The following is a 25,020-nucleotide window of genomic DNA, read 5'->3' as shown; positions in this document are numbered from 1 at the left end:
AAATAGTATGAAATTCAACAGATACACTTAAGTTTTAATGCCTATATTATTGTTAATAAATTGTTGCTGCCTCAAGAGACTGCTTACAGGATTTATGCACTTCTTATCTTAGGGTCGAGGCACAATGAATGCCTAATATATGAAGTTATAGTGATGATATTGAGAAAATAATTACTAATGATATATTCATTGACCCTCTATGAAATAAATGAGTTCACAGAACTCTGAGTTTGATGAAGTGCCTGATACCCATTTCAAATGTGGATTTAAAAGACCATATGAAAGACTAACATGTATCCACCATTAGAATATTAATATAGCATCTGAAAGAGAGAAAGTCATCCTGTCTCTCCTTATTTTCACCAATTAACACTGTTTCTGCTACTCTCCCCAAATTCCAACCTCAATCTCAGTTGATGATTTTGAGCACAATTCATAACAAAAATTGAAGTAAACAAGTGGAAAACAAGAGAGTCTAGGGAAAAATGAAATACAATTTCCTAGAGATCATTGTTTCTTTTTTAAACTTTCTATACTTATGTCTGAACTTGTGTAGAAATTTTCAGCACAGTTAAGATTCAGATTGAATCTTAATGTTTGTTAAGTAATAATAAAAATCAATTAAGTAGTGAAATTAAATAAATATTTTATAATACAATTATAAATTTTTTATGTCGTAGAATGAATTTATTATATATATTGTGTAGCCCACCACAGTAAGAGGCCAAAAGCACTCTTATTGTATTGGACTATCAAACAAAGTGCCCTGCTTGTGTTGATCTGAGACGCCATAAGTGAAAATATCAATGACCTAGTATAATGAGTAGGAACAAAATTTAGACACAGTGGGAATTATAGCATATTTCTAGCTTGAAAAATAGTTGTTTTCTTTGATACCTTGAATATTATATGTTATGTAATGTAAATGATTCCTTTCTACGTTTATTACAAAGATTAGAAATGTCAAGTTTTATATTTCACAAATGACTAAGAGAATGTAAGAAGGAAATTTGAATGTCAGATTTCAAGATCTGACTATATATTACGGGATCGTTTAGCTGACTTTCAATTTTCTAGTTAAAACAAGTAGTTTCATACATGGAGTTCATATTTTTCAGGTGTTATAAACAGGATGTGTGGAAAAAAGTAAGTTGTTGACATGGTGTCTATAAATGTATTTTGAAAGTCAGTTTTGTTTGACCTGACTCTTAGGTTGCCAACATGGTGAAAAGTATTGGTAAAATAATAGAATTTATATAGAATAACAATATCTAATAATTTTAGTAACAATAATAAAATAACTAACATTTGTAGTGTTCTTTATGTCTCAGGTACTTTTATACACCATTTACATTTACCAACTCATTGAATTCTCATGATGATGCTGGGAGATAGCTACTGTTATAATACACATTTTGCAGAGAAGTAAACTGAATCACTCACAGGGTGTGTAACTTGCCAAAGATCACAAAGCTTGTTGATGGCAGAGCCAGGATTTGAATCCAGGAAGTCTGAATCCTGGCTTTAGGCTCTTAAGCTTCAGATTCCATTCCTGTATTTGATACTGATCTACTGGAAGTTCACGAAATATTTTTTCATGTGTTACATTATTTAAATTTAACAACAATTCTATAGCAAGAGAATTCTTATTAATAACATTTTATGGATGAAAGAACTGAAGTTCAAAAATACTAATAATTGATTAATTATTTATTAATCATTAATTATTTATTTAGCTAAATTATTTAGCTAAAACTAAAGAGAAATAAGGAGACAGATACCTCACAAAGATGGGGAAAAATATATATATATACAAAGAGCAGTATTATGAAAAGCTTTAAATATATATAATTTATATATAATAATTAGCATTTCTCCATAGCAATTCATGCAGATATACAAAAGTTATGCAAATACCAGAATATCTTAAGTTTTTGAATGACATGGAGTGTGAAGATTTTTTCCTGCTTTTTCTCTAATACTAGGTTTTAAAAAGTCATACGATTTTTTATACCAGTTAATTATGTGAATTACACAGTTCCAGAGAATGAAAATATAATATCTGTTGACCAACAAGATTTTAAATTTTGTACTTTTCCAGTTTGAACATGATCTTATGAAAATGTATAATATATGGATCTTCTAAGATTAAGAAAGGAGCCAATCTTAAAAACACATATAATGATGGAAGTGAAATCTGAAACCTTCAATTACTTCCTAATTATACAACAAAATAAATGATATCTGAGTATTTAACACACTAAGAGTGACTGAATCATCAGCATTTCTTTAACATTTTTATCTTTATTGTTTCCTTACATTGATATGATGTGATTCTCTGTATTCTGCTCAATCTGTGCTTCATTTGTTTTTAATATTCTAACTAAAATTTGTACATAAAAAGAGTTTTGAGTTTTCTCAGTGTTTTAAACTAAATTGTATAGAAATTCACAATTTATTAGACTCTGTTACAAATTAAACTGGGGTATTTGTAAATAAGTCTTCAGTTGCATTACTTTTATATGTTATATATATATTTTAAATGCAATTTTATGTTTACAGGGTCCTCCTGGAGCTGCAGGTGCAGAAGGAAGACAGGGTGAAAAAGGTGCTAAGGTAAAATATACATAACAGGTATTATGCTTGAAAAACTCAATGTGTACGCTGGACAACATCTATTTCAGTACTTTTAATAAAATAATAAAATGTCTTTTTTCATTATTAATGCATTCACATATTTTATTTTCTAACAGGGAGAAGCAGGAGCTGAAGGTCCTCCAGGAAAAACTGGCCCAGTTGGTCCTCAGGGACCTGCCGGAAAGCCTGGTCCAGAGGGTCTTCGGGGCATCCCTGGCCCTGTGGTGAGCATCTGTGCTGAAAGATGTCATTTTGAAAATAATGTCTTATTTCTAAGAAAAATTATGAATGAAAATATTTATGTCAGCATTATTTTATAAATTGTGTGCAGTAAATATTATGTAATAAAGTCAGAGACCCTTAGAATATTTAAGTATGTCATTTATTTAATAAGTTCATGGTGAAATTCTAACTTCTAAAGGTAGAATAGAAAACTAAACCCTAAGATCTCAAAGACGTATAATTTTTATACACGCATCCATCCATCCATGTGTATGTATGTATGTGCATGTAGACACATATACAGAAAGTAAAAAGACTCCAAAATTGCTTACAATATTTGTAGATGTCCTCCATGTGATGGAATTCATAGGTGATGTTTGCTTTCTTTCTTTTTCGTATTACCAAAATTAAAATAAAGAAAAAAATGTCTGCTTTTGTTAATTAAAAAAATCAATCATGTTTCTTCTTCCTTAGGGAGAACAAGGTCTCCCTGGAGCTGCAGGCCAAGATGGGCCACCTGGTCCTATGGTGAGTAGCACCTTTTTCTGCTGTTTAGAATTCCAGAAATGAAATTATTTATAAGCTAGAATTCCTGAAATTTTGTCTTATAAATTGGTTTATATTCTGTACAGTATTCAAGGAAGCGTATTATTCAGACCTAAAAAGAGAAAAGTAATCCTAACTGATAAGTTATTTGGAAAATATGCCCTTGATCAGAAGATCTTTCCTTTCTTATGTCCAATGGATGAAAAAAAAATTTCCATTCTGAATAAAATGCCACTAATGGCCCAGACAGTTCTTTTCCAAATGTGGACAGTTCCCCCAAATGCATGCAATTACACTTAGTTTCCTGGCACTTCATTTAAAAGAATAACATTGGCACAGGCATACAGTGATTCTTTCACCAAATAAATTTGAGTCATATGGGCTGAAAGATAAAGCATTTACCCCCGTGAATGAAGAGAGGTATAATTGTTACAACACCAAAGCTTGGTTACTCTCATAAACTGTGTATGCAAACAACACACTTGAGCAATGCAATAAAGCATTTAGTTGACCAGCATATGGCTCATAGATAGAGTTTATTATAGGAGCCAAGGCTATTCTTGCTACAAAATTAGGGCAGAAAGTGAGAATCAAAGTCTTGCCTTTAAAATTATTGCTTACTAAGTAACAGATTCTATTTCATGGTGGAGATATTTGAACTTCATTGTCCAAAATAGTAATATGTAAAGGGATTAATTAAAACAAGAACCAATACATATAGCACTATTCAAGTGTAATATTTATCGGTTTAAATAGTCAGATTTGTCCATACAGAAATTTAAATTTTACAAAATTGCCTCTTTTTATGAGTATATCAACTACCTCAGAGGTATGTATGTGCTCAGAAAGCCATCGAAACTAGGATTTGCAATCTTAATCATTCAGGAGAACTTGACCAATTCTTTTAGGAAAAATGTCACAAAAATTTCCTCTAACATTCCAGATATTTCATAAGTGTTACAGAGATTATTTTTTTAACTTGCCCTGAAAAGTTAAAGATCACTTATTTTAATAAGTGGATAAAAGTTATCAAATTTTGAGGAGATTATCAAATCTGCACATTTCCCCATTGACATAGGAACAGGGACTTGACAAAAGTAGGATCATCGGTTCCATGTCTGCATCACTATTTAGGGAATATTCTTCTTAGATATGTTAAATTCCTAACTGTACAAAGTCATAGCCTAGGGAAAAAAAATACTTCACCTTACTATCACCCTAAAATTTGCCAAAGATTTTTTTTCTTGTTATTACATATTTTTCCAATAAGTATTCTGACCTTTCTCCAGATGAAATAAAAAGAAAGCATCAAGCTGGAGACTTCCTTCAGCTAATATTAAAAATAAAACCATCAGACATACCACCTGATTCTGGTTTGCAAAAGTTTATATTTCTGAATCTTAGGTAGATGTGGGTTTACAGAGCAAGAAGCTAAATAAACAACTCACATCCTTTTCCACAGTGAAATGGAAAGCATCAGAATTGAGCAACATGGGTGCCATTTCTTTCTCTGGCTGCTTGTTTTATCAGAGAGTACTTAGAATGCAAATCTATTGTAGTTTTTTCATACTATCAAATAGCTTGATTGTGCTGTCTAATTTTAATGAAAATGCTACTTGGTCTACAGGAGATGAGGTTTGGTGGAGAAATCATCTTCAGGATGCATTTATGGCAATTTAGTGAACTTTTCAGCTCAGCTAAGAAATACTGGTACTTATTTTAGTAGGCAATTTTGTATTAGAGTGAGAAGTAGCATATCGTGATTACTGGTTAAGGTCATCACCTCTCAACCCAAGAACCCTGGTTTCAAAAATGAGCACTACTACCTGCTTGCTGAATAAGTTTTAAGTAAGTTATTCAATTTTTTTAAGCCTTAGGTTTCTCATCTGTAAAATGAGAATTTGAATAGCATCGATCTTATAGAATATTATGAAGTTAAAATGAATTAAATGGGGATATTAATATCTTTTACCCCATGGGGTTCATATGTTAATTAGATGAGCTATGTCTAAAAAACAAAACAAACAAACAAAAGAACAACTTAGACCATTTGCTATATAAGTAACAGTTTAACAACTTTATATTAACATTTGGATTAGAAATTCTTTGGGCTAGAGGGAAACAAACACCGGTTAAAACTCTAAAGGTGATATTTGGTGTCTGACCACTCTATATGATCAACTCTGCTAGAGTTTAGATATGGTACAATATTTACTTTTTAATTCAAAATTTAGATATTTCTCATGGCAAAAATTAAACTTCTACATATGCATGAATTTTATATACAGATAAATATTCAGAATCATATGGAACTGAGAATAAAACAGTACGTGTGAAATCTAAAAGAAAGCTAAGGACAATGATGAGATTGTATAAAGAATTTTATATGAGGATTTTTAAAGTTGAACTGCTGGGGTGTTTTTTTTTTTAGGAAATAGCAAAAATCAGATGGGAATAAAATTGAGTGTTTTAAAGAGAACGGTAATGGTTGCTACATTCTCTCCTCTGCTGCATAGTCAAAATAAGCATGATTTAATCATTTAAAATTAATTTTTATTTTATTTTTTGAAGACACAATTAGCATCTATTTTAGTTTTAAGCTTTTATTTTGTTTTGTTTCATAATCTTTCATTTTAAGAACCTATTTGTTCCAATGTAGCTGAAAAATTGTTCAGTATTTATCTTCAGACAATTTTACCTTACTATTATCATACATTAATTCTTTTCACATACTGATAAGTAAAATATCTGATAACATTATTTGTTAAACCATAAGTGTGTGAATAAATGGTAGGATGGGTTACTGAATTATATTTTGATTTTTTAAATGCTACATTTAACTTACCTGTAAAAAGATTTGAGATGTGTAGCATTCCATAATGATTAAGCAGGTTTAAACTACAAAGCATTTGTCTTTCACCAAATTAAACGTTATTTTACAATACTACATTCTAAATAAACAGTAGGATCTGCATTTTCTTTAAACTTCAATGCATTAGAATTTTGAGATGCATTGCAAAGCAAATATTCTGTACAGCATAATACAGCAGGGGAACATATTTGATTGTGTATTCTAGACACTTATGAATGTATCATCCCTGTTTTCCTTTTCACTTTATTACTTATGAATTATGTATTTCCGTAGGGTTTTTCAATTTACAATATCCTAAGAGGAAATAGAAAATATGTATACCTGAAATAATATTTTTATATGCAGAGTTGATATTTTTGATATGGTCCAGGTTCAGAGGGTTATTTATAACTGCTGTCAACATCATAGCTTTACCAATTTCTATTTCTAACTGATGAAAATGATAATAAACTGATTTCACTTGGCTAATGCCTCCTTAGATATAGTTCACAATTTTATGAGATTATTAGCTTAGAGGAATTAACACTCTTTTCCTTTAACTCCTTCCTGAATAATATTTATAGAAATGATTTTAAATGCATTACAAACACAAAAAATGTCTAGTATGTTTCCCATTACCCCCGAGCAATTAGAATCCACATTATTTCTTCTTTTTTGCCATTTTAGCTTTTACTATTAGAATGTGATGAGAAAGCTGATTAATAACTATCTGTGGCACATCAGAAACAAATAACAATAATTTACATTACACTTCACTATATGCAGTACTTTTGTAAGCCTGGTTTTTCTTCCATTATCACGATTCTCTGACACAGTTATTATTAGAACACCTTTATAAATAAAGCTCTGAGATAAAAAGGAACAGATCCAAGATTACCCAACTAATGAGTGGTAGACCTGAGACGCTGAATGAAACAGTATTTGGAATATTGATGCCCAGCAAATGACATTCCTATTAGTTCTCCCACTTAACAGCAAAATTTCTGTAAAGTGTATCACATACCAGAAAGAGTTTGAATGTAAAATAAGAAGTAAGGAAAGAAAAAAAATCTGCCCTCTTTAATAGTTTTGTGTTTTCAATCTAAAGAATGTATTTACTTTTAACTGACATATGTCAATTTTAACCAATATTTTTAAATGGTTTTTGCTACTGGTACAGGTATATGGTTCTTTCATGCAATTACATATTTATTAGAACTATCTTTTCATGCTTTTTTATGCCCACTTGTTCTAACATATAGAATGTTTGGCATCTATCCTGATGGTCACATGACCTCAAGGAATTATTTTATTATTTCTATTATTCATTTATATTATTCCTTTAAAATTGTGCTATCAGACAGCATTATTTTCCTAACCAATAATTCACCAAACCTTTCTGATGAGATGAGAAAAAGTAGGTGAAAAATATACTTACTTAATTTTAAAATTATTAAACAAATAATACTAAATAGGTAATGTTTTTATTTTAAAATAAATGACATCCTTTATGCTGTTCTGATTTTCATATTGATTTAACAGATATGGGACTTAATGCCACAGAGCCATGTTTCTCAGACCTTAATGAGTAACAAACCTGTGAAACAGATTTCTGATCTGTAACTCCAGAATTTCAGATTCAGTTAGTCTGGATGATGCCTATGAATTTGCTTTGCTAATATGTTCACAAATGATGCTAAGGCTGCTGGTCTGAGGATCAAACTTTGAGATCATCCACTCTGATATAGTGTTAGCAAATGAGATGAAAGTCCAGTGTTAAAACCTAGCCTTAGGGGCTTCCCTGGTGGCGCAGTGGTTGAGCGTCTACCTGCCAATGCAGGGGACGCGGGTTCGTGCCCCGGTCCGGGAGGATCCCACGTGCCGCGGAGCGGCTGGGCCCGTGAGCCATGGCCGCTGAGTCTGTGCGTCTGGAGCCTGTGCCCCGCAATGGGAGAGGCCACAGCAGTGAGAGGCCCGCGTACCGCAAAAAAAAAAAAAAAAAAAAAAAAAAAAAACCTAGCCTTAGAATGTTCCTGAAAGTAAATTTGGTAATTTCTTTGTAGTCTCCTTTTTGTCTACAAGAGATTTAACAAAGTGACAGGATTGTTTATATTTATACAAAAGAGAATCTAAACTGAATTGATATAAACTTATATCTGAGGATTAATAATTTTCTTCTTACTAGAATATTATTAGGCACATTTACATTTAAATTGCACATAATTTCTACAAAAATAATTTATCTATTGTTAATAGAATGATGTAGGGAAATTGTTCACTTTTATATCAATATTTATAGAATTTCAAATTCATTCATGAATTAAAACAAATATAAATATTTCTGGTAACAGTCCAAAATACTATTGATACACAGGACTAACTTATACTAACACTATTCTTACCTTCCTCTGATATTAAGGACTTCAGTTTGAGGAGTAGACTTGAGAAACTAAGGAATGGAAAGCGCTCATCTACACAATCTCACAGTAGCCCCTTGAGACAGGAATTATAATCCTTTGTTTACAGATGAGAGAACTGAAGTTCTCTTTGGTTAGCTAATTTAAATTGCTGATAAGAGAAGCAGGCTTCTACCCCAATCTATTGTATTCTGAACCCATACTTTTAAAATTACATCATGCTTCTTGGATTAATCCATGGCTTTTAATATATTAAATTCACAAAAATGATGGACTGAGACTCAATATGCTCTTTCACACTGAAGACTCAAAAGTGTCTAGGTAGAGGGGGAAAAAATTACTTGTGGTAGCCTTGTGGAACATACTATAGTAAAGACTAATCATATAGCTTGGTAAAAATTAAAACAATTTGATTACTAAGTGCCATGTTAAAATCATTATTAAAATTATAATTCAAATAGTTCAATTCAGTCTATATAATTCAAACTCATAGAGAAAACTCATATTTTGTCTTTGTTTCTTGATGCGGTACTTGTTGTAGGCAGTAGTGACTCATGTGTGGTGGTATTATCTGGGCCCTGTTTTCATCAGTCACAATCTTATAAACCATCTGTCAGTTACATTTTTTCTGACTGAATCTGTTGCCTGCATAGCAACTTGTTGTAATTTCAGAATAAGGATCTTATTTTGTGTTGCCTTCAATTTGGAGTACACTAGTTTTTATATTTAGAAGTCTGTTTAAAAGTCATCATTATGAATATTTTCATGAGTAGGGACCAAGACTAAGAGTTAGTTGCTAAAATCATGCCATAATTTTCATTAAAATATAATTTAGCCTAAATGGATAAATGCCTTATCCTTGGAATATAAAAAGGATTAAATAATTAAAATACAGGTCCAATAATATGAGAAAAGTAAATTATCTTATCTTTACATTTACAAATCATTTAGTTAAGAGATTCAATTCAGAAATTACAGCTAAAAATAGTATCTTGGGAGTTTATTTAAGAAAAATGATTAACAATGGTCAGTTGACGGTCAAAAGTTTATTGAGCTTTTTTCCTTTAAATTTTACTGGAAATATTGTAACCTTTGAATGTGTTTAACAGAGAAATATTCAATTAAATGAATGTATAACTTGGAAACCTCTTCTTCTAAAATTAGTGTAATTAAAAATGCATCTTTTCTTTCAACTGAAAAACCATATAAATCATGCCCTATTTCTAACTTCATATTTATTTAATCAAACTTATCAATATTATGTTTTATTATTATGGTTAACTATCAAACTGTAGAGTTTTAAACACATAAAATTATTTAGAATACTGAAAAATAAACAGTGGTCATTATTAATTTTGAACCCTATCATACTATCGAAACCAACTTGCCCAGTGGATAATAATATGATTCTCTAATTTGTAACTACTCTATGTATGTTTATTATTTAGGGACCTCCTGGCTTACCTGGTCTCAAAGGTGACCCTGGCTCCAAGGGTGAGAAGGTGAGAATAAAAGAATGTGTTATTACAATGTTGATTTCTTAATAGCAGAGACAATAATGTTGCAGACTAATATCACTCAAAAGGAAATTTCAAGGAATACCTTTATCATCCTAACCAAGGAAAAAGTTATCAGTCCTTAGCTTCCAAGATGAATTTAGAAAAGAGAAAATATACAAAGTAATAGTGAAAAATGTACCAGAATTCAGTGTTATATTTCTCAATGTTCCTTTGTAGGAACCATATGGAGAAAGCATATGGTTATACTAAAATAACTATTCAGAAAATAAACAGAATAAAAAAAGGTCATTTTTTATGTTTTTAAACATGAAAAGAAAAGTTTAAACTAGACTATCTTTCAGATGATTTGAAAGATATGTATGCTCTGTTGCACCAAATAATTAAAGAAAATAAAACATTTTTAGAATGGCATTAATATTTTTAAAACTACTTTTAAAGCTTTAAATGTGCTGCAAAATGCTGCAAAATTTGTGAAGGATAGAAATAATTTCATATAAAATAAGATGCTTTTTAAAATAATGAATTTTCAGTTGTTTGTTTCACCAATATTATATGTAGTCATTATTAATCTTTTAGTTGAAGGAATTCCCTTTAAGTAAATGTAACACTGAAGGGGATATTTTTAGAAAAAATTTTTTCAATAATATTCCCAACCCTTAATAAAGGTCTCACTTAATGTAATCAGTAAATGATCCTGTTAGGTGAGGGGAAAGAGGTTCTAAATCCTATATTTCATTCAGAAAGGGTTAAAGTTTTTATCTAATTTTTTACTCTTATGTTTCATAAATTTAACATGCAATTATTTTATGACTATAATTTAATATATGTTTGTAATTTATATGTTGTTAAAATTTCTTTGCCTTTCAAAGGGACATCCTGGTTTAATTGGCCTGATTGGTCCTCCAGGAGAACAAGGTGAAAAGGGTGACAGAGGACTGCCTGGAACTCAAGGCTCTCCAGGAGTAAAAGGGGATGGAGTGAGTAAAGATATAAATTATTTTCCTACTCCTTTCCAATCATACACTCACACACCTGCAGACATTCCTTTAAACATGACCTAGGAAGTAATTTAGAGCCTCTTAATCTCCTTAAGTCAATGGTGTTTTCAAAAAGAAATTTATTTAACCTTAGAGTAAATAAATAAAAATATGACTTAAGTTAGAAACCATAAAAATTATAGTTCAATATGTAATTACACAAACATTTATTGAATCCCCAACACATACAAATCATTATTCTGAAGGCTGCAGGAATGTAAAGACATATGCGTAGAGAGGGAGACATTGCAGCAAAATGGACAAAAATACAGCTCATCTTGCAAAAGTTATTTCTTAGATTCACGATGGAAAATTTTAGGCCATTCTTATGTATTTTTTCATTGTCTAAATTTTGCAATGTGTGTTGTTATGCAACATATGAAAATGGAATCGCTGAGAAAAACTCTTTAATTTGGATGATTCTCTCTGTAGGGTATTCCAGGCCCTGCTGGTCCCATAGGTCCACCTGGTCCTCCAGGCTTACCAGTAAGTACAAAACAAAAGAATTTTATAAAGTAAACTTATAAATATACCAAAGAGATGCTCATTATCCAGATTTTTATGTGTACTTTTGCCTTTGCATTTTCCAGGGTCCTCAAGGTTCAAAGGGTACCAAAGGCTCTACCGTAAGTACCTTTCTCTTTGGCATCTAAATTTTTCAGTGACACCTACTCAAATGCTTTGTTCTCTATTTATGTTGTTCCTTATTCTTTCTAACAGGGACCTGCTGGCCAGAAGGGTGACAGTGGTCTTCCAGGGCCTCCTGGGCCTCCGGTAAGTGCATGGTAAAAAGCGTGATATTCTGACAGCTAGCATCCTGAGACTGCCAGTGATTTCTCTGAATTTAGAAGAAGGATTAAAAAGCATATTCTGTCAAAGTGCTGATTTTCTAGGAAATAGCAACTACCTTAAGTACTCAGGTCTACATGCCAACACTTGTCTTTTAATTGGCTTCACTCTTTGAATGTAAAGATACCTTAACTATTGTAATAATCTTGCCTTTATTAGTTTTTCAAGAAAATCATATATTTTTCATGTCACATTTTCATGAAAGCAACTGGTTGTATGCCACAAAGATACATTAATACCTGACTAGGAATAAAAACAAAAGTTCAGATGCTTGACATTTTTTTCCTACTGCATATAATGATAATAATAAAAGCAATGATAATAGTTACTACTTTTTTTAGCACTGACATTTTCCAGGCTTCACACAAGCCTGTTAGATCCATGTGAAAAAATTTGAGGCTTCCTTCTTGAACTTGTTTCCAAGTTATATGTGTATTAGTTTGCTAGGATGGCAATAACAAAGTACCACATGGCTCAAATAATAGAAATGTATTATCTAATAGTTCTAGAAGCCAGAAGTCTTAGATCAAAGTGTCAGCTGCATTGGTTTCTTCTGAGGGGTGTGGGGTAAACATCTGTTTGAGACTTCTCTCCTTGGCTTGTAGATGGCTCTCTTCTCCTTGTGTCTCCACACATGGTCTTCTGTCTATGTGTATCTCTGTGCCCAGATTTTTTTATTTTAGAAGGATACCTGTCATATTGGAAGAGGACCCACCCTTATGCCCTCATTTCACTTTATTAATTATATCTACACCCACCTCATTTCTAAATAAGGTCTTCCTCTGAGTTACTGCAGCTTAGGACTTCCACATATGGATTTTTATGGGACACAGTTCAATCCATAAAAATACAGATTAACTATTTGGTGTAGTTCTACTCTTACACATATATAAATTCAAGTATGATTGCACTTCCTTTAATTTTGTTTATTTATAAAGTTATAGATGTTTGGAACCAGCTAATGTGTATTTTTAAACATGATATGAATTATTTTCAAGCACGATAGACAACTCATTATATAGCACAAGAACTTTAAATTATTGTTTTAAGCTTCAGAGATTAAAATCTAGTTGCAGAGATAGGACATGTGAATAAGGACTAATTAATATATAAGAAAGTAATGGATATAACATATGTACACACAAATCTGTGCTATGTTACATGTATATAAAAAGGTCCAGAAATCATCTGAATTTTGTGCCTACCTCAATATCTCCACTAGATTGTTTTTAAAAGAATTCACAAAGTTTATGTATAAAGAGATATATGTACATAATACATGTATTTTAGCAATTAGAGAAAACATCGAAACTAGGGAAAACAGTGAAAAGTTAAACAAACTATAAGTTCTTATAACAATAACAACAGTAATAACTAATATCTGCAGAATATTTTACCTTAGGAAACAGTTACATGCACATCCATCTCTTTTACAGGGTCCACCGGGTGAAGTCATACAGCCTTTACCAATCTTGTCACCCAAAAAAACAAGAAGACATACAGAAAGCATCCAATCAGATGCAGGTGATAATATTCTGGATTACACTGATGGAATGGAGGAAATATTTGGTTCCCTCAATTCCTTGAAACAAGACATTGAGCATATGAAGTTTCCAATGGGTACACAGACCAACCCAGCCCGAACTTGCAAAGATCTGCAGCTCAGCCATCCTGACTTCCCAGATGGTATGTTAATAATGCATGACCAAGCAAATGCACTGAGCCTCTAAGTTACCAAGGTGCATTGTCAGCTCATTAATCCTAGTTAAATGTTTAATATAGTCTCTAAATAAAACGAGAGTGAACGATTATTAATTCCAATCTTGTAGACAGAAAAAGTTATTTACACTGTTAAAACAAGGTCTGCTCTGGAAAATCTTTGTCTTGTTAAGCAAGGTTTCATTAAATTATGACAAGTTCATTTTGGATGATTATAGATAACACAAATGTAATTTGCCTTGTAATAACCATCACAGAATGGGTTTGATATGTGTACACATATGTGCATGCTACTATATTTATATCCTATATCCTAACTTACTTTGCATTAATGATTAAATAGCATAACTGAATCATATGTGACCTATCAGTTTAGCAATGATTTGAACAGAATATTTAAGAATTAGGATAGTTTGAGGCAAAAATTTATTTCACTGATCCATGAATACCAGAACAACTGTGAACAATTTATTTGTAATAATAATCAGGATAATTTTCTATACCTATTATTTGACAAAACTTTTACATACCTATTCTGAGAAGGAAAGAGTTCCAAGTATCCTAAGTTAAGTGACTAACTCACACAATACTAAACTAACGGGGCAGATCTATATCTGATTTTAAATCTCCCACTTTATGTGGAAACACTTTGCCACTCTGTTTACTTGTGGGACTACATTATTTCCCACTATCGATCACATAATGAATGTTGTAACTGAGATCTAAATAACTCAGTATAGATAGAAAAGTTTCACGCAATTCAGGAAGAGACATTTTTTATGACAAAGAATGTCTTAAAGTCTCCTATCTTGGGCTTCCCTGGTGATGCAGTGGTTGAGAGTCCGCCTGCCGGTGCAGGGGACAAGGGTTCTTGCCCCGGTCTGGGAAGATCCCACATTTCGCGGAGCAGCTAGGCCTGTGAGCCATGGCCGCTGAGCCTGCGCGTCTGGCTGTGCTCCGCAACAGGAGAGGCCACAACAGTGAGAGGCCCACGTACCGGGGAAAAAAAAGAAAAGAAAAAGAAAAAATCTCCTATCTTAAGCACGGTCCGTTAAAAGGAAAACACAGTTAATTATTAAGGGTGCTTTACAAACTGCTATCAAATGTATTCAAATTTATAATATATTTATTTGAAAAAGATACATTTAGTTTCACAGTAATTCAGTGAGTTATAGGGAGAATGACCCAAACTTCTGATCTAGCTAATATAGTCATACATATGTGACTGAAAATCAAATGTAAAAGATGACAGCCTGTACTGACAATATAAAACAACATGTGATTAATTAGAACCTGAGCAGTCAAGAAAAAAATTTTGTAAATTTTGGGGATGGAAAGCTCACTATGGACTATAGTTCCCTGTGTTTTCCATATATTAACTAGCTTTATTAATTCTTTAATTAATTAAATTTTAATTAATTACAATTAAATGTTTATTTATTAACTTATTGGTGCCAGGCACTGTTATTCATGCAGAGATTCACAGATAAATATAAAGAATAATGCCCTCGGGCTACTATTGTGTAATGATGCAGACAGGTAAACCATAAATATTTATAATAGCAAATTATGACAGATACAGATTTCCTCTGCTCTCCAAAATTAGAGGGTTCCTATGAAATCTTTTGCAAGCTGAAATGGCATGAAGCCATAAAGGTATCTTAGTAATTAAGTGTATGTTATTTGAAAGAATATTTAGTAACAATGTTGACTGAATAAGACAAGATAAAAATAATGCTTACCATATAATTAAAAATTATATATTCTTTAAAACCCTAAGAAATATCAAAGATTAAGAATGGCTATTCCAGTTGGTAAAATCTTTGATGATTTTTATTTTCTTTTATAAATTTTTCCTGTGAATTTCAATTTGTTCCAGATGTGAACTTATAAGTGGCGCGATCAGAAAAAGTGTAAATTTTTTGTTAAAGAATTTATTTCAAAAAGCAAACTGGCATTAGATTTTCAGGAGTTCCAGTACTAAGCTAAGCACTTGGAGCTTTTAAGTTGTTCAAAGTTCACAATCAGTGGATTGACATAATTCAAATTCATATTTGAAATGAAGTGGCAGCATGAAAAATGGTAAGAGGAAAGCAAAGTAATCATCACATGTATATCAAGTCTGTATCCCAATAATTCTTGTTTAATAAAAGCTCCATTGTCTATTACTTAAGGGATAACATTTTGTCAGCCCACTACTTACCATCTTTACTCACCTAACACCAAATTAATCGTCATGGTCATTCACATGATAAAATTTGTTCTGTACCATTTAGATAATAGAATTAATAGCAAACTGCATTTAAATATATAAAATAGACTTTCTTCTTAGGAGCCCATTCAAAGGGGGAGTGCACTTACTGCATGAAGTTTTTCCTGTAAAGTAATGCAAAATTATGATACTTGAGGCTAAGTGGATACTCTCACCTCCATCATTACAGATAAATAAATCAAGGAAAAATATATTGATTATTATACTCAGATTACCTAAGTAGTAAATAATACATATGGTATTTAGAGTCAGGTGTATCTCATCCTAATGTACTTGCAATTTATTACACATGGATAAGAGAATGTTAATATTTGAGGAGGTGGCATTTAAGCTGAAACCTAAAAGTAATAGGCATGCTAAGATTTAAAAAAAAGGAAGTTCCAGGCAGAGCGTATGGGAGCATTTGGCAAAGACAAAGGGTTGCTCTTTAAGTATTCAAACATGTACCTCAATATGACCAAAAACATAAAAGTGATTCATGTGGAAAAAGATGAATGTATATTCATTTTTCCTTATTTCTCTAATAAAATTTGGTATATAATGTATTCAGTTTTGGGTATAAATGTATTTGTATATGACATATTCTTTCCTACTTGCAGGTGAATATTGGATTGATCCTAACCAAGGTTGCTCAGGAGATTCCTTCAAAGTTTACTGTAATTTCACTTCTGGTGGTGAGACTTGCATTTATCCAGACAGAAAGTCAGAGGGAGTAAGTACCAATCTGTTTTGGTGGTGACTGTTGACAGTTCCTGCCATGTTTTTGCAATATTGAACTAAACAGGAAAATTTTACTGTCATATTTTCATTTATCTGCTTTTCTTACAGGGTAATTAGAGCATTTCATTTGCATAAATATGAGTAAGACACCAAAGTGACAGAGTTGACAAATACTTCTTTTCTTATTTTTTACCCAGATGTATTCTTTATGCACCTGTTTGCTCTCTAAAATTCTATGGCTTTCCATGACACAGCACAGCTGATTCTCAGATTTTAGTGCATGCGTAGTATTCTTTCCAATTACCACGTGGTAGAACTCACAGCTGTATATTATGCTCAAAATACACAATTTTATAAAGAATGATTCTTTCACATAAAATAAGAGTATTCCCTGCACTTTTGTACGTTTTAAATGTTTAGTTTCTTCAAACACATTCCTTGATTTTCACCTAGCAGTATTAATACATGTGAGCTCTATCTTTAAAGCTACAGGCAAATTATTAATATAAGGAAAGATTTTTCACTAGTATAATTACATTCTCCAAACATTTTATAGGTGGGAAATTTTGACGTTATTTGTATTGTTTTAGTAAATCACATTCTTCTTAGGAAGTGGCGTAGGCATGCAGAGGCACGGAAACTCCTTAAGACGAAGTAGCTTTAAGTGTGTAGTCTCTTTAGGAGAGACATTTAGTTTGTAAGTGAAGGATGGGTAGTAGGGGCAGGAGACAAAGCAATTTCTGTTTCCCAACCACACTTTGCATTTGGGGAAGCAGAATAAAGCTCCTCTAACCCACAAAGAAATGTGGGAAAATGGAAATGCTTCCCCTTACAGGATTACTCAAATTCCCTATAGTGAGGCCTATATACCTAGTGAGGCTTATATACCTTTATTTTTGCTGATCTTTGTAAAGCAAAACAATAATTTCAGATCTATAAAAGATTCTAAACATTTTCTCCAGCAGGGAATAATGGGCTTGCTTCCTGCCAATGACTTTTCCATAGCATCCCACCCTGAGTTACTAGCTGGATGCTTCAGGATGCCTCCCTTGGTTGTGAAATACTCAAGGTATCTGCCTTGATGGCAGATGCCAACTGGCACTGTGAGGGTTTCCTTTGCAAGGGGTTACCTAAGAGTTCCATCCATGTCCCCTACAGCCAACCCTTAGTATGCCTTTACCAAGTTATTTCCCACCCCCTTCTTTTTGAGCAATTAAAGAAAACAGGAAAAAAAAATGACTCAGTCTTCACTAAACTGGAATTCACAACATCTATCTCAAGTTTTGCTTTTTACCTTATCTTGTATAATCCAGGATAGACCATTTTAAAAACACTTTAGCATCCTAGTCTTACTGAAAATTACTGATATATACATAAACAATACAGTTCATAATTTTAACCTACTTTCAAATTTTCCTGTTCCTTTGCAACAGGTAAGAATTTCATCATGGCCAAAGGAGAAACCAAGAAGCTGGTTTAGTGAATTTAAGAGAGGAAAACTGGTATGTTATTACCTCAGCATGAAGTGGTTTATTTTGAAGCTCTTACATAATACAAGTTCAAATTATATAATCTCTAGACCCTTACTGTGAACGTCTAAATTATACAAAGCAGGATTCCATGTATTCCCTAGTTTGCTCTATCTAAATCTTAGACCACTTTGTGTTTCTTTGGCTGTTTTTTTGTTTTTTTTAATTTTTATTGGAGTATAGCTGCTTTACAATGTTGTGTCAGTTTCTACTGTACAGCAAAGTGAATCAGCTATATGTATACATATATCCCCTCTTTTTTTGGATTTCCTTCCCATTTGGGTCACCACAGAGCAGTGAGTGGAGTTCCCTATGCTATACAGTAGGTTCTCATAGTTATCTATTGTATACATAGTATCAGTAGTGTATATATGTCAATTCCAATCTCCCAATTCCTCCCACCTCCCTCTTAGACCACTTTGGTATTTTAGAGAGAAGTCTAAAATTTTTGTATCAAAATAAATGGAAATATATTAAATTTACTAAAATATTAAGATCAAATAAAGTATGCATTTCCCTAAGTACCTGAGATAGATATCATAAAAATGGATTATGTTAGAAATATCAGATATAGAAAATATAATGTCTATTTAGTATCTCTGACCCTATTTCACTTCTGCTATACTTGAAAACTAATTTATTCTTTGTTTGCAATTTCAGTAAGAACTTTTGGAATGTGAAATGTTTTTTCCGATAGTTACATCTGGAAATAAAGTTAACTGACTGACCTGACCTTTTACGTATTGTAGCACAAGTTTACTTAAATATTTCCATACGATTACCAGTTCGTGATCAATCATTCTATAGAGATTTTAAAATTGGATGCCAAAACTAAATTTGCATTTAAAAGCTGTTTAAAAATATATATGTGTTTAAAATGTTAATTATAATGTATTTAAATGAATGTTTTTCAGTTATTCAGATAATTATTCAATAGCTTAACATTATTTAAAAAAGGTATTATTTTCCATTGATGACTATTTACACAGTTATTATCCTATAAGAACCTACTCATATTAGTGAAGTTCTCCACTTGACGTAACTGTCTAGTTCAGTCTTCCAGTCACATATTAAATATCCATGTTACATTTGTATCTTTGTATGAGATAAAGATACATGCACAGATAGAACTCTGTGTGTGGTTTTATTTTTTGCTGTTTTGTTTTGTTTTCCTTAGAGTGGATTTCCCAGTTGTTGTTGTTTTTTTTTTTTTCTCCAACCTCTCAAGGATCCTCATCATCTGAACTGTTAATCAGTAAGAATTAAGTAGAATCAACAAAAAGGAGGAAAGTCACAGATAACTGCCTTTATATTGAGTGAATCTATAATCTGGGCGAATTTCTTAATTTTTTTTTAAATATAGGTTTATGTTTCAGCTGATCCCAGATAGTTTATTTATATCCAATAAAACAAATTATGAGTTTGACAAATGAGTTCTTAATAATTTGCAGTTAAGACTGTTTTCCTGCTCTAAATACAAAATAAGTATTTCCTGAACAACAAATATTCACTTGCGTGTCTTGGGCAATATGCTTGGTGCTGGTGATACAATGATGAATATAAGTACATCATCCGAGAACAGACAAACAAGCAGGTCTGTGCTGAAAATTAGAAGACCAAAAACCTCTTTGAAGACTGTGCCGCCAAAATGAAAAATTCAAGAACATGTTGAAAAATTTGTCAAGTAGATACATTAGGAAAATAGGTGAAATCAAACAACATAAAAATAGAACATTTGCATTGCACTGAGATTCCTCAGTTTTCATTTTTACTATATTACCACTCTATTATTTAAAAAGTTACACAAGTAGGGCTTCCCTGGTGGCACAGCGGTTGAGAGTCCACCTGCCGATGCAGGGGACACGGGTTTATGCCCCGGTCTGGGAAGATCCCACATGCCGCGGAGCGGCTGGGCCCGTGAGCCATGGCCGCTGGGCCTGCGCGTCTGGAGCCTGTGCTCCGCAATAGGAGAGGCCACAACAGTGAGAGGCCCGTGTACCACAAAAACAAACAAACAACAACAACAAAAAAAACAGACAAAAAAAAAGTTACACAAATATAATGATAGATTTCTTGGAAACAAAGGCATTTTTTGTAATACTTACTGACTGATTAGGAAACTGAAGTATATACAGAAGTAAAGTGATTTTTTTCCAAAATAAGTATTGCTGACAGTACCTAAGGTGGGAGTACATCCTGATTTCATAAAGTCCTATATCTGGGTCTTCTAACTCTCAATGCATACTTTCTTTCATTAAGTGAAAATGGGTCTATTGATGCATCCACATGCTTCTGGGATCACAGTTCACTGTTGACAGTGATTTTATTCTTTTACAACAGAAAAGAGTAAAAGAGTCTTTATGTGTCTCTTTATTCTCTTATTCCCAGCTTTCATATTTAGATGTGGAAGGCAATTCCATTAATATGGTGCAAATGACATTCCTGAAACTGCTGACTGCTTCTGCTCGGCAAAATTTCACCTACAGCTGTCATCAGTCAGCAGCCTGGTACGATGTGTCATCAGGAAGCTATGACAAAGCACTTCGGTTCCTGGGATCGAATGATGAGGAGATGTCCTATGACAACAACCCTTACATCAAAGCCTTATATGATGGCTGTGCGGTGAGTATAACCTCTGCTTGCCTTCTTTCACAGAGGTGAGAAGCAGTGTGTAACCATTCCACTTTGGCCCTAGGTCAGATTTCTGTCATGAAGTGGATGTCAATTGTTATTAAGATTTGATGCTTAACACTGACATATTAAAGTACAGTATATTAGAGACCACTAATATTCACACACAAACACACACAGAGACACAGAATCTCTGAAACATACATATAGACACATTTTAAAAGTCATAACAGAAGGTAGTCTCGGATCGTATGTTATTTTTATGGAATTATTCCTGATATTTGAATACTATTACAGCTAGATACTCCTGAAATGAAAAAAAAGAAAAAAATCAAGAGCCTTATTTCATTTGCCTCCTTAGTTCATGACTCTAACATGACAGATAAAGGAATCATCATTATACTGTTTATACCATAGATAATTCTTACCTCTGTATTTTGCTTATAGGGGCATGCTTATTGGTACTATGTTACAACAATTTGGTCAGTTATTATCATTTTGCTATTTTTATCCTCTGGAACTGTCTTTCTCACACATATGGTAATTTCGTAAGAGTAAATGACCAATAGAGCATCCTAAAAAGCTTATTGTCTTAGCTGATGAGTGAAGAGAAGTCACAATTACAAATAAACAAAGTGAGTAGGTTACACATAGATCAAAGAAGAGACCATAATGCATGTAAAAGGAGAAAGCGTTTAGGATTTCCCAATATAATGTATTGATAATTATTCATAAAATTAATACATAGCAATAGAAATGCTTCAGCTTTAGACTTCTTGCATTATAATTCCTATACTGCGTTCAAATTTTTCTTAGCAAATTTGTCTGTGTGTATATATACATATATATTTATGTGTGTGTATATATACATATAGAATTATTATAATAATGGTAAGGATATATTATTTATGTAAGGGTATGACCCACTACCAATATCAGTTTTCATGTTAAAATGTATTTTTCAGTTTAGTAAGATTCCCTCCAACTGTGCAGTATATTAGAGCGTTATCTTGAGTAATTATGGCTAAGTATTAAATAGGTCAACTTTCAAAACTTAAAACTACATATGACATCAGTGATAACAAGATTACTTGAAGATTGATTACAAGAAGATTGTAATTACTACAAAGATAATGGCAAATTTGTTTTCCACTCTCTTCTTTCTTACCTTCTTATGTCCACTCAGAAGCTTAAGAAAAAATAACATATCTTAAAAATATAAAATGATTGTATAACTTTTTATTTCTGCTTAACTTTACAGTCCAGAAAAGGCTATGAAAAGACTGTGATTGAAATCAATACACCAAAAATTGACCAAGTACCTATCGTTGATGTAATGATCAATGACTTTGGTGATCAGAATCAGAAGTTTGGATTTGAAGTTGGTCCTGTTTGTTTTCTTGGCTAAGATTAGGACAAAGAACATATGAAATCAACAGAAAATATACCTTGGTGCCACCAACCCATTTTATGCCACATGCAAGTTTTGAATAAGAATGGTGTAGAAAATAACTTGCTACGTATATATGTACCAATTAGGAAATATCGATGCCCTTGTGGGAGCAGAATCACATGAAAAAAGCTTTGAAAATCATAAAAGTATAAGATAGTGTGGCTAAGATGGAAACAGACCTTATTCTTGATTCCCGATTTTCATCTCTTCTTTTCCTATTTGGATTTCTTTGGTGCTGTAGAAAAAAAAAAGAGAAAAATATATATTCATAAAAGACATGGTGCTCATTCCCATCCATCAAGGATGTGCTAAAACAGTGTGTTTAATAAATTGTAATTATTTTATGTACAGTTCTATACTGTTATCTATGTGTCCATTTCCAAAACTTGCATGTGTCTCTGAATTCCATCTGACTCTAATTTTATGACAACTGCAGAACTATGATGGCAATAAATGCATGTATCATGAAAAAATAAAGTTGCAATTTCTGATGACTCTAATTCCCTTTCTTTGATGAATAATAAAATGCCTTTGTATATATTGATGTTGAAGAGTTCAATTATTTGATGTCGCCAACAAATTTCTCAGAGGGCAAAACCTGGAAGACTTTTGGAAGCACACTCCGATCAACTCTTCTCTACTGTTCGTAATTTTGCTGAATTTCAGCCAAAAACATCATACATTTTGATGCTTTATTCAATGCTATACCTCAACCTTTTTCTTTTCAGAGTCCAGGATTTCACAGGATACTTGTATATGTGGAAAATAAGCAAGTTTATATTTTTGGACAGGAAAATATGTATGAGAAGCTGTTTTAACAAATTGATGCCTCCATCAAGCAATCAATCAGATGTACAGTTTTTTTACTACCTTATCTTATTGTCTTCAGTGTGCTTCAACCAGTGAGGTTAATATTAAAAGATGGAAACTAAACAATTATTTATGAATTTGTTCAATGTTATATTTTAATCAATTTCTTGAATTTGATTCTAAGTTGCATATTATAATAGTCTCCAAATATTATTTGACCTGCACCTGCCCAACAACTATTATTTCTTTTCTTTCAAGATAATATCATGCATTATTTGACCTACCTAATTGCTAAATAACATATGGGTGGACTGTTACTAACAGTGCTTGTTTTAAAAGTCATACTTAGTAAAAACAATCAAAACATTTTTTTCCACTAAAGCATTTTCTTTCAGGTAGCTTGAAATAGCAGTGAAATTTTTAAATTACACACTGAACTTTGTATCTATTTTAAGTAATATATGTAAGACTTGAAAATAAATGTTTTATTATTTCTTATATGAAGTGTTAAGTTAATTGATAGCAGATTTCACTGGAACATTTTCAACTGATAATTTATCACAAAAGAACATACCTGTAATATTGAAATTAAAACGTGAACATTTGTCATTCAGAAGTTCTTTTATTTTTGAAGTCAAGTTTGTAAATGTCCTTTCAAGAAGGGAGATATGAATCGTATAAATAAACTCAAGTCTTGTCTACCTGGATTGGTCATTCTCTTTCTTAAACATGTTTTAAATTACTCTCTATTGCAGAAAAGGCTTTCAGTTTTGTTTCTTGACCATCCAGGTTAGAATAGTTTTACACTTTTGAAAAAGAATATTATCCTTCAGAGATTAGCTGTTTAAATTCTCCACATTTCTAAAATAAAAACACCACATGGTAATACTTTATTAACAAAATAAAGATAGGGTATATTTAAAATTTCAAAGAAATGTCTTTCATAATTAAATGTTTTACAAAGTCTCAAACATATGTTCACAATTTCAGCATTAAAAGAATTTCCAGAACTTTTATTTGAAATATAATTTCTACATCATACATAAAATAATATTGTCTATCAAGAGGAGTCCCATACAACAGAGTATTTACTTTAACGAATGCATAAAAATGAGAGAATATTTTGCATATTGACCTGCATTGGGGAGGCTGCATTTGTCCATTTAAAAAAATGGCTTCAAATTTGGCACTCAGTAGAATTAATGCATAAATAACTAAATCACCGATCCTTTTCTATACCCTTCATGTATAGTATCAAATTTTTTTCTCTCTCTTATACTTGATTTAATCTGGACAAAAGGAACCTAGTGGAAAGGAAAAAGCATATTATACAACATTCTAGTCTTGGCCCAGCATGTATAAGTTATTCATGTGTAAATTATGGAGAGTATTATTGACCTTGCAGGCATGGGTAAGTCCTGGGCCTGATGCACGTAAAGTTTGGTACAATTCTCTTTAAAAAAATAATACAAAATTACAAATAAAAAATACAAAAATTACTATTTAGAAGAAGTAAAGATATTATAACAAATCATTAAATTAAAAACTGGACCTATACCAAAAATATCAGAACATCCAAGAAAATATTGTTTTTATTAATTAATTCTCTGAAGTACTTCTGTAACACTTTTATCCAAGAAAATATTGTTTTTATTAATTAATTCTCTGAAGTACTTCTGTAACACTTTTATCCATGTGGTTATTTGTTTACTTATTTATTTATGTATTTTGGCTGCAATCTCTGAGTGCCTCTTCAAATGAGAATTTTATAATTTAAATTTCTTATAGAAATAATAAGTTTCTCTAA

At 32.0% G+C, this 25,020-nt stretch overlaps 1 protein-coding gene across 1 annotated transcript in view; it reads left to right on the top strand.

Annotated features, from left to right (window-relative positions):
* The window catches only part of COL11A1 (collagen type XI alpha 1 chain), a 196,683-nt gene extending 172,763 nt beyond the window's left edge, over positions 1-23,920 (top strand). The window contains exons 56-68 of the mRNA XM_032619652.1: positions 2,563-2,616; positions 2,754-2,861; positions 3,334-3,387; positions 10,122-10,175; positions 11,063-11,170; positions 11,663-11,716; positions 11,821-11,856; positions 11,951-12,004; positions 13,516-13,765; positions 16,670-16,782; positions 18,224-18,292; positions 20,708-20,941; positions 22,212-23,920. Of these exons, the coding sequence (XP_032475543.1) occupies positions 2,563-2,616; positions 2,754-2,861; positions 3,334-3,387; positions 10,122-10,175; positions 11,063-11,170; positions 11,663-11,716; positions 11,821-11,856; positions 11,951-12,004; positions 13,516-13,765; positions 16,670-16,782; positions 18,224-18,292; positions 20,708-20,941; positions 22,212-22,358 (1,335 nt within the window). The 3' untranslated portion in view covers positions 22,359-23,920. The remainder of the gene's footprint in view (positions 1-2,562; positions 2,617-2,753; positions 2,862-3,333; positions 3,388-10,121; positions 10,176-11,062; positions 11,171-11,662; positions 11,717-11,820; positions 11,857-11,950; positions 12,005-13,515; positions 13,766-16,669; positions 16,783-18,223; positions 18,293-20,707; positions 20,942-22,211) is intronic.
* Positions 23,921-25,020: the final 1,100 nt, after the last annotated feature.

Source organism: Phocoena sinus, chromosome 1, assembly GCF_008692025.1.
Source record: "Phocoena sinus isolate mPhoSin1 chromosome 1, mPhoSin1.pri, whole genome shotgun sequence".
In the NCBI taxonomy this organism is placed as follows: domain Eukaryota; kingdom Metazoa; phylum Chordata; class Mammalia; order Artiodactyla; family Phocoenidae; genus Phocoena; species Phocoena sinus.
This window is presented reverse-complemented; position numbering and strand designations above follow the sequence as displayed.